Source organism: Danio rerio, chromosome 3 (assembly GCF_052040795.2).
Source record: "Danio rerio strain M-AB ecotype USA chromosome 3, GRCz13ab, whole genome shotgun sequence".
Lineage (NCBI taxonomy): Eukaryota > Metazoa > Chordata > Actinopteri > Cypriniformes > Danionidae > Danio > Danio rerio.
In genome coordinates this window covers 24,853,814-24,869,732 of record NC_141023.1, presented here as the reverse complement: position 1 = coordinate 24,869,732, position 15,919 = coordinate 24,853,814, and the positions used below count along the sequence as shown (strand labels likewise).

The following is a 15,919-nucleotide window of genomic DNA, read 5'->3' as shown; positions in this document are numbered from 1 at the left end:
CAGCCTTTTCTGATTAGCTAACCACAATGTTTCAGGATTTACTCTGAGTTTTCAAAATTGTAATAATCAGTCTTGGTTTTAATGAGATATATTTAAAATGCTAATAACAGTCAGAAAATTTACTGTGGTTTACATTAAAACCAGTAATCATAAAACACTAAACGTACATCTGTTTTGAATTATTTCAGGCATCTCTCAAAAATGCTTCCTTTTTTGCAGACGTGTTATATTCACAAAACATTAAAGCTAATATATATATATATATATATATATATAGAGAGAGAGAGAGAGAGAGAGAGAGGGAGAGAGAGAGCAGTTGGGTCACTGACATTATCTGAAGAACAATGAGCCAATGACAAAGTGACGGTCATGTTGAAAAGCCCTTGAACCTCTGAAGACCCGTTCACTAAAGCACTCCTGCAGCTCTCGGCTAAAATGAAAGGTTATTTCAATGTGGCTGGATAATTGCATACTTGTACACTTCGCTGAACCCCCTGCTTCCTGCTGAGGGTGAAATACAGGTCGACTGGTGTTGTCACAGCCCTTCTGGCCAAATTGGTTAAAGGAAGTTATAACTATAAGCACTATTAGATTTGTAAGATAGTTAATGCCAGTGATCTTTATCGCCAACAACCTTTTAAACCATGGCCTACAAATGATGATCATGTAGTGGCAGTTTATGTGAAGCTAAGCTTGTAAAGCAACATTACACTGTATTGCTTCTAAGAATACTTGTTACAACAAACTGCGGAAGATTAGTGGTGTTCATGAGATGAACTCTTCTGAGAATAGTGATTAAGTCACTAAAGTGAAATTCCCTTCTGAGTATTGATTCAGCTTCTGAGATGTGCTGCTTTGTTGGCCATTTGTGAGGGCTGAAAGTGACCAAATTGAATGAAGCCACACTTCAGCTGAATATCAAACATATCTTATGAGGTCGTACTGACCTTATGTGACAAATCGCAAACTTTACTTTTTATTATATTGATTTTTTTTATTTTTTATTAAACATTAAAAAGGGGGTGACAAGATGGCTCAGTGTTTAGCACTGTTCTCAAGAAGGTTGCTGGTTCGAGTCCTGGCTTGGTCAGTTGGCATTTCTGTATGGAAATTCTGCATTTCTGTATGGTTTCCTCAGGGTGCTCCAGTTTCCCTCACAGTCCAAAGACAGTCGATGAATCGGGTGAGCTAAATTGGCCGTAGTGTATGAGAGTGTATGTGTGTGTGTGTGTGTGAATGAGTGTGTATGGGTGTTTTCCAGTACTTGGTTGCAGCTGAAAAGGCATCTGCTGTGTAAAACATATGCTGGATTCATTGGCAGTTCATTTCGCTGTGGCGACAACTGATGATTAAAACGACTAAGCTGAAGAAAAATTAAATGAAATGAATAAGCATTAGACCGCTACGTAAAAACTTGCTAGATAAGTTGGCGGTTCATTCCGCTGTGGTGACCCCGGATTAATAAAGGGACTAAGCCGACAAGAAAATTAATGAATGAATAAATAAGCATTAGAGAAATACATGTACAGTAATATCCTTTTAAATCAAGCACATGCTGCATGACATGGGGTTTCAAGCTAAAAGTTTTAGTTTTCTTGCAATAAATCTGTACTAAATTGTAAAGTAGGTCAAAATGACCTACAGAACCACAGAAAAACCATACTAATTTAAAGGGATAGCTCAACCAAAATTGAAAATAATATATATTTACTGACACTCTAAGATCTAAGATTTTTTTAGCATAATATTAAACAACATTTTAAACTGAAACTGGTCCTTAGTGATTCATGAAATGTAAGTACATGGCAATTTGAGAGCGAAAACAAAACAAATAAATGATTAGCAGTGGCTCCTGATACACTGAGATCTTATGAAGCAAAACAAACAGGCAAGAAACTAAACATCATTTACAGATTTATTACTTTTATAATTCATCTTTATTCTATAGCGCTTTTACAATGCATATAAAGGAGAATAAAAACAATAACAATATTCAATGTACTCATGGCCACCTGGAGTACAAGCAGGTAAGTAAGTAATATGCATTTGTAGTGCATTTATTGTGTATAGCCATACATCCAAAGCACTTCATAATTATGAGGGGGGTCTCTCTACACCAGCACCATAATAATAATAATAATAATAATAATAATAATAATAATAATAATAATATTAATAATAATTCCTTACATTTATATAGCACTTTTCTGGGCACTCAAAGCGCTTTACACAATCGGGGGAATCTCCTCATACACCACCAGTGTGCAGCATCCACCTGGATGATGCGATGGCAGCCATTTTTGCACCAGACCCACACCACATACTAGCTGATTGGTCGAGAGGAGACACCAATATGCAGCATCTACTTGGATGATGCAATGGCAGCCATAGGACAATGGTGCTAGTGCGCTTACCACACACCAGCTCATGGTGGAGTGGAGAGACAGTGATGGAGCCAATTCTGTGAACGACTGGGAGGCCATGATTGTAAGGGACAATGGAGGAAATTTGGTCAGGACACCAGGGTTCCACCCCTACTCTTTATGAGAAGTGCCATGGGATTTTAATTTGAGAGTCAGGACGTCATTTTAACGTCTCATCTGAAAGATGGTGCTCATTGACAGTATAGTGTCCCCTTCAATATACTGGAGCATTAGGACTCCACACATTGGCATCACTGCTGACCTCACTAACACCACTTTAAACAGCAACCTAGTTTTCCCATGTGGTCTCCCATCCAGGTACTGACCAGGCTCAGCCCTCTTTAGATTCAGTGAGTAACCAGTCTTAGGCTGCAGAGTGATAAGGCTGTGACCAAAAGGTAAGTAAGTAGACACTTTTTTAAATTATTTTTTTGTGCTGTGTGATCTTAAAACATCTCAGTCAGAGCTTGTCCATTACATAAGGGTTGTCAAATTGAACAGACAGAAGGCACTCAGTGTTGTTCCTCATGATTGTATCAATTCACACACACACACACACACACACATGTTGGGGTCACAGCAGGTGATTGGTCATGCTATCTTGGAAGGTTTCCGAACTGTGTGATGTCATGAGGAGACAAAGAAAACCCTGTTGGCTTTTAACTTATGTGCCGCGCCTGATGCAAATGTGTTCCAAAATGCAAACGCCGATCTCTGGAACACTGGACTTTCCGTATTAAACGCATTTATCTTTCATGGCACCTTGCCATTCCATTTGTTTTGCCATATTAAACTCTTTCCATCCAATATAGTAAATTGATAAGAAAAAAGCAGTTTAAATGTCAGTTTAAATTATGCAAAGTCAGTTTCAGTATTTTTCCATTGAGCTAATAATCTAATGAATGACATGACCGAGAATGATTAGCCTACCTCAAAATAAAAATTCTGCCTTTATTTAGTTTATCACCCTTATGTTGTTTCAAACCTGTATGACATTTTTCATTATCCATGGCAAGTAAGATGGCTCTATTTAACATCTTTGTTTTTCTTTTGACCCTAATATGAAGAAAACACAGAATTTTACAATGATTATTGAATCCAGCGGTGGCTGTCAAAACACAGACTGAGCAGAAATGTTTCAGTTCAAGGGGGTCCGAACTTGGTCCAGGAGGGCCAGTGTCCTGCAGATTTTAGCTTCAACTTGCCTCAACACACCTGCAAGGATGTAGAAATAGGCTTTCTAGAAACATCCTTGCAAGTGTGTTGAGTCAAGTTAAAGCTAAAATGTGCAGGAGAGAGCTTGACTAGCTAGCCCAGGTGTGTCTGATTGGGGTTGGAACTAAACTTTGCAGGACACCAGCCCACCTGGACCAAGTTTGGACACCCCTGCTTTAATGTATAAATGTAATAATTAATTAGTAATGTATGTGTGTAAATGTGAGTGTGTCGACCCCTGATGAATGATGAATGTATATACATATACATATACAGCAGAAAAATAAAATATGGCAGTGTCAGTTTTTGTCCAATATTGTGCAGCCCAGATATGTTTTGTCACTGTGTTTTAGATATGTGATGATGATTGCGCAGTTCTGGCAACATGTTGGATTGTGTAGTTGGGTTTCTTGTGTTAGTAAAAGCATTTTATCTTGCCTGTCTGTGGTGATGCAATGCCCTCCTAGACTGATTTTTTTTTTTTTTTTTAATATTTATAGTTACTATTGCCGTGGTGTCTTTATGGTTGTATTAAGCGGTAGAATAATTCATGTGGGATGCTACCAAAAGCCTAGCTGTGAAATGAACTGATGGAATCCCAAAATAAGAATTTGATCCAGGGTTTTTAAACGTAGGTTACACAAAGGCTCCATCTGCTGGCAACTAAAAGTATTTTCTCATTTAGTAGTAGCTATCAATGTAAAAATGCAGGGTTCCACACAATTTATTTATGTTGTCACACAACACAAATCAATTAAGTTAACATAACACTTTTAAGAAATTCATGTGGATTGAACATAAAAAATTAAGTTGTCCCATTGAAATCTCAAGAATTGTGTTGTTTCAGCTCATTTTAATTAAGTAGTTTGAACAAGCAAAAAAAAAAATTATTTTGAGTGTATAAATGTAAAAAGCACAAATTAATTTCAGTTATTGAAATTTGGGAATTTGAGTCGTGTTTAATTGTCATAGAAATACAATATTGTTTAAATGTCCTAGCCTGTATACAGGGTGTCGATAGGGTCTTAAAAAGGCTTAAAACACAGGTGTTAAACTCAGTTCCAAAAGGGCCGCAGCTCTGCACAGCTTAGTTCCAACCCTAATTAAACACACCTGATCAAACTAATTGAGTCCTGCAGGCTTGTTTGAAACCTACAGGTAAGTGTGTTGGAGCAGGGTTGGAACTAAACTGTGCAGGGCTTTGGCCCTCCAGGAATTGAGTTTGACACCCCTGGCTTAAAATGTCAAATCTCCAAGCCTTAAAAAGTCTTAAATTCACTTAAATGTTGTGTTGTAGGTCTTAAATCAGGTAGATCTTAATTTTCCTAACAGTATATTAAATGTCCAAATAAACATTCAATCGCGGACACACACACCCAATCACCCATATTCCATCTCAAAACTATTTTCTTTCTTTATTTAAGTTTTTTTTATTGCAAAGAGATACAATTCACAACAGCTGTTAGACATTTTACAGCACATTCTCCTAATTTATCAGTGAAAGAAAACTAAAGCAACATATCCCTTTACATCATCTTAATTAATGACCAATAATAGAAAAACTATTTACAAAAGTAACCCATCGGTTTAGCGCTGTGTAAGCCTATTTCTTTCCATAATGAGTCAAAGGGTCTTAATAAGTCTTAGATATGACGAAGAAACCGGCAGAAACCCTGTAGGCCTATATATTATTTACATATGCAATACATAATTAAGAACAATAGGCGGACAATTTATTATTTGAAATATAATCTATGATTAAATTTTTAAAACTTTTCTTTTAATGCCCTCGATACAACTTATATATAATAAAACAACTGGTATAAGTTTCAGTAACATGCAATACACCTAAATCAAACCCAAATCTAACCCAAGCCTAGAGTATTAAATTATGGATAAATATAAAATCATAAATTAAAAAAATATATTAAAACATGTTTTTAATCAAATCTGGGTTAAATAAGTAATGTTGATTACATTTTATTTGTTTGTTTAAATTATATAAGATTCAAATTAGATGTTTTTTTTAATCAATATAATTATTATTTTGACATCAACAATTTACAGATTCATTTCAGTATACATGTAAACATTCTTTTCTTACCACTCTCACATGACAGAACACATCGAGATGATCTGTAAAATAAGGGATAATCAATGGCTTTTCGTGCGTTGAAGGATTTTAATGCACGACGTAGAGGCGAAGGATTCATCGGTTTCCTGCGCAGCATATGCTAGTTGTAATGGTAATTATAAACGTTTGGTTTGGGAGAAGCGCATTTATTTCGAACTGTGATCAAAAAATGACTGGAACTACCTGTGCGTTTCAACCAAAATAATGCACAACCTCCAGCCAATCAGAATCAAGAATTTCAACAGTCCATGCAATAAGAGGAAATAACGTTAAACAAGTAAACAATAATGACAAATAAAAGATTAAAGCAACGAAGAGTCAAACTTAATTAGATGTTTCTTAATGAGATTTTTATAGACATTTTGTGGTTATACAGAAATGTAACTAATTTATCAGAAGTGTGAAAAAAAGACTTCCGTAGTCGGCAGGATTCGAACCTGCGCGGGGAGACCCCAATGGATTTCTAGTCCATCGCCTTAACCACTCGGCCACGACTACTTGCTGTATATGCGTCGTTGGCAGCATTTTTGAATAAAAACACATCGTGTATGAAAGGATACATGCTTTTTTTTGTAATATCGGCTTTATTCGACCACGTTCTAAAAGAACACAGTAAACGCGTATTTCTTATTACGTCATAACAGATTCGAATTGTAGAATCAGGGCATCAAAACAGAATGTGTTCGACTTCACATGCTACTAATAACACTACAGATCATTGGAATGACCTACTTCTACAAACAAAAGTGTACTACACAAATAAACTACACAAATGTCATGTTTCATGTATTATCGTTACACCGTCGATCTCATTCCCAACCTCGCCACCAGAGGTCCCTGTTACTCCAGTATTGATTGTTGTGTAGGCATTATGTTATTGGCACGTTGTAAATGTCTTGATCAGGTCTTGATCTATTCTATTTAATAATTCTCCTCCCAAACATTGAGTTTTGGAGTATGATGAGTGGGTCTATTTGAGGTCTTCATTGTTTTAGTTTGTCATCTTTTATTTTGGATGTAAATATGCATCAAAGCTTCATCTATGAATTAAGACACATGCTTCACCACTCTGGACCAAACCTAAAGCTTAGGAAAGCAAAATGAATTGAAATGGAAAAAATAACAGCTAACTAGATTTTAATTAATCAAATAAATATGACATCAGTTATTAAAATGTGTGAGCAAGACATTGAAAGGTATGTGAGGTTATGATCCTATCTCAGTGTTTTTGTGATGGGGATTAATCAAGAACAGCGTAAAAGTTGTTTTAAACACACACACACACACACACTTTTCATATAATTTAAAATACTTTCTGAAATTATTTGGAAAATGAATATTCGTTGCACAAATTCAAGTCTACAAAACTTGTGTTTGCAGCCAACAGGCAGAAAGCCATTCTGTTCCCATATAATCTTACACACACTAACAATGATATATATATATATATATATATATATATATATATATATATATATATATATATATATATATATATATATATATATATACATATATATATATACTTTGAAACTGCTGAGAAAAACCATACATACTCATATTGAATAGCTTAAAATGTTATCTGTGCATTTATATCAGTTTCAAATATTTAGAAAGCTTTATTCCTTGTTATATAATCAGTCTAATAAATGGATTTAAATGTGTATCTAGAAAAAAATACTTTTTAATAATAATAAAATATTTATCAATTTAACTTAATGGCTGTATCGCATTAAATGTATGAAATATTCAATTACGTATTTATAGCCTATATGTTTGACCAACAGATTACATTATATGAGAGGCACATGCCATCAGACATGTTTGATTCTTTGAAGTGAAATGTTCAGTTTTCTGAGCATGTCAAATCCAGATATGACAGATCACACAATTATTGATGATGATTTTGTAAATCTATTTTTTTATAATTATATATAAATAAATATCTTTTAAACTAATAAACATTACATTGTGGGTATTTTCATCTTGCCAAAATGGAAAAACGAAGTGCAACACCTATTCAAACTTATTTTTGTTCACACTGTAACTCTGGCGAGTATGTTTCAGTCAGCCCTCCATCTCAATGAACCGGCTGAAGGTAACACGTAGAAGAAAATGGAGAACAGATGACAAGAGGCACTGCTCAGAAACAACACTAAAACCAGCAGATGCACGCAAAGAAAGACATTTTCTCGTGCTTAGGCGCCTAATAGCAGCACCACGCGCTCTGGACGCGTGTTGACAAACGCAAAACGCAGCAAACATCGTGGTGAAAGTAGCGAGCGTTGAGTCGGAGCGCCGGTCACGTGACGCCAGCACGGGCCTGCTGTCTGTTGTCAGCGGACGGAGAGGGAGGAAAGAACATGGCGGCTGCGAGCGACCTGAAGCGGGGCGCCGGGCGATCGTTTTGAGCTTTCTCTCGTTAACCGAGACCGGGGCTCCGCGGGACTAGTGCATTCGCACCTGCGAGGGATCAACTTTGCGGTGGTGCCCGAAATTCCGGGTTTGCTGCGTGTAAACTGCAGGCAATACGCGAAACTGAAGAGAATAGATTTTTATCCATAATGAGGGGGAGACGAGGCAGGCCGCCCAAAGCCCAGCTGGTGCAGGAGCCCTCAACGGGGCCGGTGCGCGGGCTGAGACCCCGCCGGAGCTTGAAACCGAAGGTGAAAGGGGGCTCGGATGAGGATTATGTCACTCCGAAACGAGGGACCCATCACCATTCAACACGAGGCCGGAGAAAAGCGCGATCCACGGCATCGAGAGGCAGAGGAAGAGGCAGGGGGACGGCCAGAGGCAGGGGGCGGCGGAGCACCGCGAGCGGGGTGGTTTACGACGACCACGAGAGCGATGAGGACGACGAAGATGCGGTCAGTTTGAGATCGGAGGAGGACGAATACATCGAGGAGCCTCTGACGGACGAAGAGGAGGAAGAAGAAGAGGAGGAGGCCATCAACGACGAGTCCGACTACCTGGAGGAACTGGACGAATTGGATGAAGACGATGCGAGTTACTGCACGGAGAGCAGCCACGGCAGCAACACAGGTACGGACGCTTCGTCGGACCCACGAATTGCTGATAAGTGCGCTGCGATGAGTGCGAAATTAAACTTGAACGCTCGCTCTTTTGTTGACCAAAACACTCAAAATGGATCCTGGTGCTTTTCTATGCTGGCAGAGGCCGCTGGTTTAGCACTTAGCTTTAGCGCGGCAGTGTTTTATTGTGATTAAATTAAGATTGCATGACGTTATCGCGATGAAAAAGATTTAGAATTAAACATTAGACCTAATTTGACATTGCACAATAGTGAAACAGATTTTAAAGTTATTAACAATAAGTTAGCTTCACTCGTCAATTATGTATTTGCTAACATTAGCCTGTTAGCGTATTAAATCAAGGCATCATTTTTGCATTTTTATTGAATGATTTTAAACAATTCTTTCTAATTATATGACTGTTTTTGTGTTGTGACAGTAATTGGATCTGTTTTTAAGTCCACTCACGAGAACTGCAAAAGTTTGTTAGCCCGTCATCTGGCTAATTGATTTCGCGCTGATAAGATAATTTATTATTAAAATTAATCGCGTGTTTCTTAAACCTTCTACTAACTGGGGTAAAATGTGTCATTTGGGTGTTTTGCTTATTATCCGGCCTGATTTGCATGAGTGTATGGTTGTCTGAGTGCTGTTTGCACCACGTAGCCAGGGCTGAAGTGCAGCTAATGACAGGACAGCATGCGGCCGATTGTTTTGAAATCCAGCGCCAGTGCCGTTGCACCTGACGCGGGGAGGAAGTTTAATTTCGACCCGCTACTGTGTCATGCTCGAGCATGACGTCATAGTGACATTTATGATGTAGTCTTTGTTGTTGTTAAAGTTCTTCACCCGACCTGTAAGATGGAAACAGTGCTGCAATCAGTTTTTGAATGATGGATGTGTTGAACATCAATTTCCAGCAACTGTTTTCAATATCCGTGTGCTGTGAAATGGAATTTATTTCAGGGATGGAAAAGCTGATTTTTACACTCACTTGATATTTTGAAAATCATTCTGATTTGCTTTTAAACAAACATTTTTGGTTGTTAACAGTGTAAAAAGCATTATTCTGCTTCATGTTTTGGGAACAGTGATTGATATTTTTGGTGGATATTTTGGTTAATTTAAAGTTCAAAGCAATTATTTGAAATGGAAGGCTTTTGTAATAATTGAAGTTTAATAATGTCACCCAATCATAGTTTTACATTGTGTCCAATTAAAATAATTTTTTAAATATTTTTCTTTCCACAATTTAAAATTTATTTGCTTTAGTTTTTCATAGATGTAAAAATGCTGATATCACATTGTTAGATACAAGATGCATCAGATTCTGTTAAATATCTGTACTTGCAAATGTAATAGCAATACATTACATTAAAATGTATTACAAATGACACAATTCAAGAATGCAGAACTGACAATCCTGGACAGACACAGGAGCATTATTAAAAAGCATTAATTGCCATTACAACCTGGGAATATTTTTTAAAGATAAAGTTTATCCAAAACTAAAATTTTTCATTGTTCACAGTTGCCAACTTATTTACCACAGAAGAAATCATGAAGAATGTTGTAAACTGGTAGCCATTGACTTCAGTTGTATTTCTTTTCCTTAGTGTGGAGTTTTTTTTTTTTACATTCTTCAAAATATCCTTCTTTGTGTCCATCAGAAAAAGTATATGATGAGTATAGATATGGATGAGAAGCTTCTGACTGAATTAAAAATATTTATTTTAGCTTCAGTTGTTTTCATCTGAAAGAAAACAGACACCTAGGATGACTTGAGATTGAGTAAATGGTGGTACAGTTTTCATTTTTGAATGAACTACTGCTTTAAACGTTAACTTGTTGCCTTTTCAACACATGGGTTGTTGATAAGATTTTGCGTTTTCACTGTCACACATGACAAAAATTAATAGAATGAGTATTGTCATAAAAATGCAGTATTAAAAATGCAGAAAAATGGGTAAATGTTTCTTTAATTGACCACTTGTTATAAAAACCACTGTGTTTTTAAATTTTTTGAAACATTTCTGAGCCAAATCTCAAAACTGTCATGCCACTAAAACTTGGTTGGTTCTCTTTTAGTGTGACACTGCCAATTTATTTAAATTGTCCAACTAGTGGATAAGTCAGACTTATGCTTTTTGTATATTTTTTTACTTTTTCTCCCTCATTTTACTGTCATGCCATATAATGTTTTTAACAGTTCAGTAAAAGCACGGTCTCCGCAGGATCTTAAAAAGGCTTAAAATTCACTGAAATGTGGTGTTGTAGGTCTTAATTTTTCTTTTTCCTTGTAAAGCTACCCAATCGGTACAACAACAATTCATCTGAATTTTACCAATATGTTTTAATTATCTTTCTTACATCCTTAAAATAACACTTCTTAAAAGTTCTCCATGTATTTATGCATAAATGTATGTTGTTCAAAAATTTGTAGTTTGTTATTGTTTTTAAATCTTGTTTTTTTAAAGGAAGTTATTGTAATAAAAAATAGCTTGTTTCAACACTGTTTAAAATATGTTGCTAAGAAATAACTGCATTTTTATTTTAATGGGGCAAGTTTGGAAAAGATCTGCTGGCCATTACAAAAATCCTTAGCATTTTGCCCTCTTAAAATGTAAAGTTTCATTCATAATGGCCTTTAAAATGTCCTAAAGATTTACATTTGACTTGGTAAAACCTGCAGAAACCCTGAAAAGAAACAGTAAAAGTGTTGAAAAAGTTGGTGACTCCTTATATGGTCTCAAACATCAGACTTCAAAATACATATGTATATGAAAACGCACACACATATATATATAGTCCCACTGTGCAATCCAATCTGATTCTAATTCCCTCTGTTTTAGTAGGTCGTAAAAGGCCAAGACCAAGGAGGCCACCTTCTCCTATCCTGGAGCAGAAGGAGATTCCTCTGCTTGAGCTGCCCAACTCTTCCGAGGACCTCCTTCTCCCTAATGAGCAGCTACTCAATGCATTGGCTATTTACGAGGTCCTTCGCAGTTTCTGCACCGTCCTACGTCTCTCTCCATTCCGTTTCGAGGACTTCTGTGCTGCTCTGGTCGGACAGGAGCAGTGCACGCTTATGGCGGAGACGCACATCTGTCTCCTAAAGGCCATCTTGCGAGAAGAAGACACCTCCAACACCACTTTTGGACCTGCTGACCTCAAGGACAGTGTCAACTCCACGCTGTACTTCATTGATGGCATGACCTGGCCTGAAGTGGTGCGTTCATACTGCGAAAGCGACCCTGAGTATCACCATGTGCTCCCGGACCTAGAGGGCGAAGACTATCCGTTCAGCCCTTTGGAGAGCAAAATCAAGGTCTTGCAGTTCCTGGTGGACCAATTTCTCACCACCAACTTGGCCCGTGAGGAGCTGATGTCTGAGGGCGTCATTCAGTACGACGATCACTGTCGGGTTTGTCACAGACTCGGAGACCTGCTGTGTTGCGAGACCTGCTCCGCTGTGTATCATCTGGAGTGTGTGAAGCCGCCGCTGGAGGAGGTGCCTGAGGACGAATGGCAATGTGAGATTTGTGTGGCACATAAAGTGCCCGGCGTCACAGACTGTCTGACAGAGTTCCAGAAGAGCCGACCGTACATCAGGCAGGAGCCCATCGGTTTTGACAGACATCAAAGGAAATACTGGTTCCTCAACAGAAGGGTTGTTGTGTGAGTATCCGCAGATGTTTTTGATACAGTTGGAAATGCTGAAGCCAATTTCTTTCACAAATGATCACTTTTTAAGCAATTTCAGTGTAGTCCATCATCATGCAACAGAACATTTTCAGTTTTCATTTTCACAACTGCTTATCTGTTTATTAATACAGATGTGTACAAACATTTATTTTAGATCTATTTCACATTTTAGATCTATTTCACATTTCAGTCATTAGAATTGATTTTTTTCTACTTTTAATTTGACAAATTGCATTTCTAAGTGATGCACTAGTATTTTTTTGTTTGAACTGAAACTGAAGTCCAAATGAAAAATTTAGTTAAGTCAAAAACCAATTGCATTGCTAATTTAATTGAAGTAATTAACTTATAATGCTGTTATTCAGGTGTTTTACACAATATTTGTGATTTTATTTTTGTTTTATTATTATTTTAGGCTGTCAACTATTAAGTGGTTTTATTATATGCATGTGTAAAGAGTATGAAAAATTAACATAAACATTTAGGGCTTGTGCGATTAATCGATTCGCAATCACAATTTGAAACGTTTCTATTAGCTAATAACAAGAGGCATTTCATATATATGAATATATATGTATTATATAATTTTCCCCACCCAGAGCAAATGCGTGAATGTCATCTGTGTATGACAGCCTTACTAGCCAATTGAGTGAGCACATTTTCATTTTGCCCAGTCAGATTTGTGCAACCGAACTATGCAGAACGCCCACCGTAAAACAAACAGGAAAATGCTTACTGCGTCTGCTGCTTCAGAAACATTAATAGATGAATTCATATCAAAGAAAAACAGCACATCGGTAATATGGGAATTAATTGGTTTCAAAGTTACAGACACCGAACAAAAACAAGTCATTTGTAGGTGCTGTCGCAGAATTGTTGCCACAGCACGAGGAAATACCAGCAACTAAAAAAGCACCAAAGATGGCTATATGAGGAGTGTCCTACTATAAAGTCTACTAAAAGTATTGCTAGTGACACTTAATATAGTCGCAAGCAACAGCAAATTACAATTTCAGAGTTGTTTGCAGCTGTTACACCATATGAAAAAAACATCACAAAAGCACAAGGAGTTAACTGACACTATAACTTCCGACTGTTTGCTCTTGAGAAAAATGAGTGTTTAATTTCTGAATATTTATAAACAAATTTGAATAAAAGTTGGAGTAAGTTAATATCTTTTAAGTTCCTTTTTAACTAACACTCACTGCATTTTAGCAGTAAGAAGCCACGATACAGAATATTGAGCTGAAGCTTGAATACAAAATTAAATCACAAAATAAAATCGAAATGGCAATATCTGTCAAAATAAATAAATGAATCGCAATTAGATATTTTCCCCAAATCTCACAGCACTAATTACATTGATGTAATTGCTCATTTAAACTTTCTATGCTGTTCCAGTGATCAACTTGATCACAGTTGATTTTCACACTTGTCACAACACCTAAAACAAATTTATTGATCTAATTGTCAAAATAATTGTGAAAAGGTTTTTTTTCTTTTGCTTGCTGTTCAGTTTCTCATAAATGAGTAGTCATAGTAATATTCATTCACTCATTTTCCCTCGGCTTAGTCTGTATTTCAGAGTTTTACATATGTTTTACACAGCAGATGCTCTTTCAGCTGCAGCTCTGTACAGGGAAACACCCATGCACACTCATTCACGCACACACTCATACACTAGGGCCCTTTAGTTTATTCAGTTTACTTATAGTGCATGTGTTTGGACTGTGGGGAAAACCGGAGCACACGGAGGAAACTCAGGAGAACACAGAGAACATGCAAACTCCGCACACAAATGCCAGCTGGCCCAGCCGGGACTCGGACCAGCAACCTTCTTTTTGTGAGGCGATAGTGCTAACCACTGAGCCACCGTGCTGCCCTTGGTCAATAATTAGTAATAGTAATATTAGTAATATTATTTGTGTTGTATGCCTAAAACAGATGATAACTTGGTTAAAAAAGGTCATTTGAGTTGTTTTTATTTCATTTGTCACAACTTTGGTAGTCTAAAAGTGAAACCTGTGCACAATTCGATGTTTCAGAGAGGAGGACGGAGAGGATGACAGCAAGCAGATCTGGTACTACAGCACTAAAGTCCAGCTGGGAGAGCTACTGGAGCTCCTGGATAAAGGATTCTGGGAGAATGACCTGTGCTCTGTGCTAGAGGAGATGAGAGAGGAGATCCACGCTCACATGGACATCACAGAGGAGCTCACTAACAAGGCCCGCGGGAACAACAAGGCATATCTCACTGTTGCCAACGGTAAGAAGATATACTAATCAAAAATCATTTACACAAGCGGAGTGAGACTAATATAGACTTTTGATTCAAATTAATAGTCTTTGTGAGTGGGGTTTTGGGGAGCACAGACTTTTGTAAGCTGATGCCTGATCATTTCTGATGGCTGACTAACTGAATCATTTATTTATGGCCACGCAGGTTCTCTAAATCAACAGATTTTTTGGAAATTAGATAATTTTAGCAACCCACTTTTTTAATTTTTTTTATTTAAGTATTACACTACACTGCTGATTCTGAACTCTTGTTTGCTCTGCCTTCAGGTTGCTTGTATTAAAATGACAGCAATTGCTTTTCTTAAGTATGTGGGCAGTTTTTGAAGTGCTTTATGCAATGACAGCTTAGAGTTCTAAAGCCCATTATTATTATTACTCTCATCAAATCCACTCAAAGGAAAACTGTTAATTTAATTAAATTGTGGAAGATTTTTACAAGTATTTAATCTGAACTTTTTCAATAAATGTGAAAGCAGTTTTTGCATATTAAAAGTTCAGATGCAAAAGACTATAAGTGCTTTCTGAAGTTTTTTCTGAAATTAGCATTTTTCTCATGCACCTATGTCCCGATTCAGTCATTTCAGTTTTATGGCAAATATTCATTCATATTCTGTTCAGCTTAGTCCCTTTATTAATCTGGGTTCGCCACAGTCGAATGAACCGCCAACTTATCCAGCTTATGTTTTACTCAGCGGATGCCCTTCCAGCTGCAACCCGTCACTGGGAAACACCCATGCACACTCATTCACTCACATGCACTATGGACAATTTAGCTTACCGAATTAACCTGTAGCGTATGTCTTTTCACTTGTGGGGACACCGGAGCACCTGGAGGAAACCCACACCAAGACCAAAATTCTAGATGTCACTTAGAGGTTTTTGCATCTGAACTCTTTATATGTCATATTTTTAACTGAAAACTTTTTATGTTTTTAATGTGTTTTAATATTTGCTTTTTTTCAGGTACATATGTTTTGAGGGCATAAAAAACCATTAATATTTTTCCTCAGGCTAAACAGCAAGACCATTTTTGTGAAAACTGTCATATTGCTTACGCACAATTTAGTTTTGTATGCATTAAATTTTGACATTTTATAATTTTATGAGGA

At 37.0% G+C, this 15,919-nt stretch overlaps 2 protein-coding genes and 1 non-coding gene across 52 annotated transcripts in view; 1 reads left to right on the top strand and 2 right to left on the bottom strand.

Annotated features, from left to right (window-relative positions):
* Nucleotides 1-15,919, bottom strand: part of LOC147845623 (uncharacterized) — an 807,608-nt gene that overhangs the window by 13,959 nt on the left and 777,730 nt on the right. The gene's annotated exons all lie outside the window — the stretch shown is intronic.
* trnas-aga (transfer RNA serine (anticodon AGA)) lies at nucleotides 6,189-6,270 on the bottom strand. The gene has a single exon. It is a non-coding gene; the product is annotated as a tRNA-Ser (tRNA).
* Nucleotides 8,108-15,919, top strand: part of bptf (bromodomain PHD finger transcription factor) — a 39,798-nt gene continuing 31,986 nt past the window's right edge. For 25 of the 50 annotated variants that reach the window (XM_087244406.1, XM_087244378.1, XM_087244415.1 and 22 more), the window contains exons 1-3: nucleotides 8,108-8,817; nucleotides 11,663-12,485; nucleotides 14,558-14,778. In XM_087244406.1, the coding sequence (XP_087100532.1) occupies nucleotides 8,337-8,817; nucleotides 11,663-12,485; nucleotides 14,558-14,778 (1,525 nt within the window). In that variant the 5' untranslated portion in view covers nucleotides 8,108-8,336. Of the gene's footprint in view, nucleotides 8,818-11,659; nucleotides 12,486-14,557; nucleotides 14,779-15,919 lie in introns of all 50 variants that reach the window. The other 25 variants (XM_087244416.1, XM_087244405.1, XM_087244377.1 and 22 more) reach the window with 1 other exon arrangement.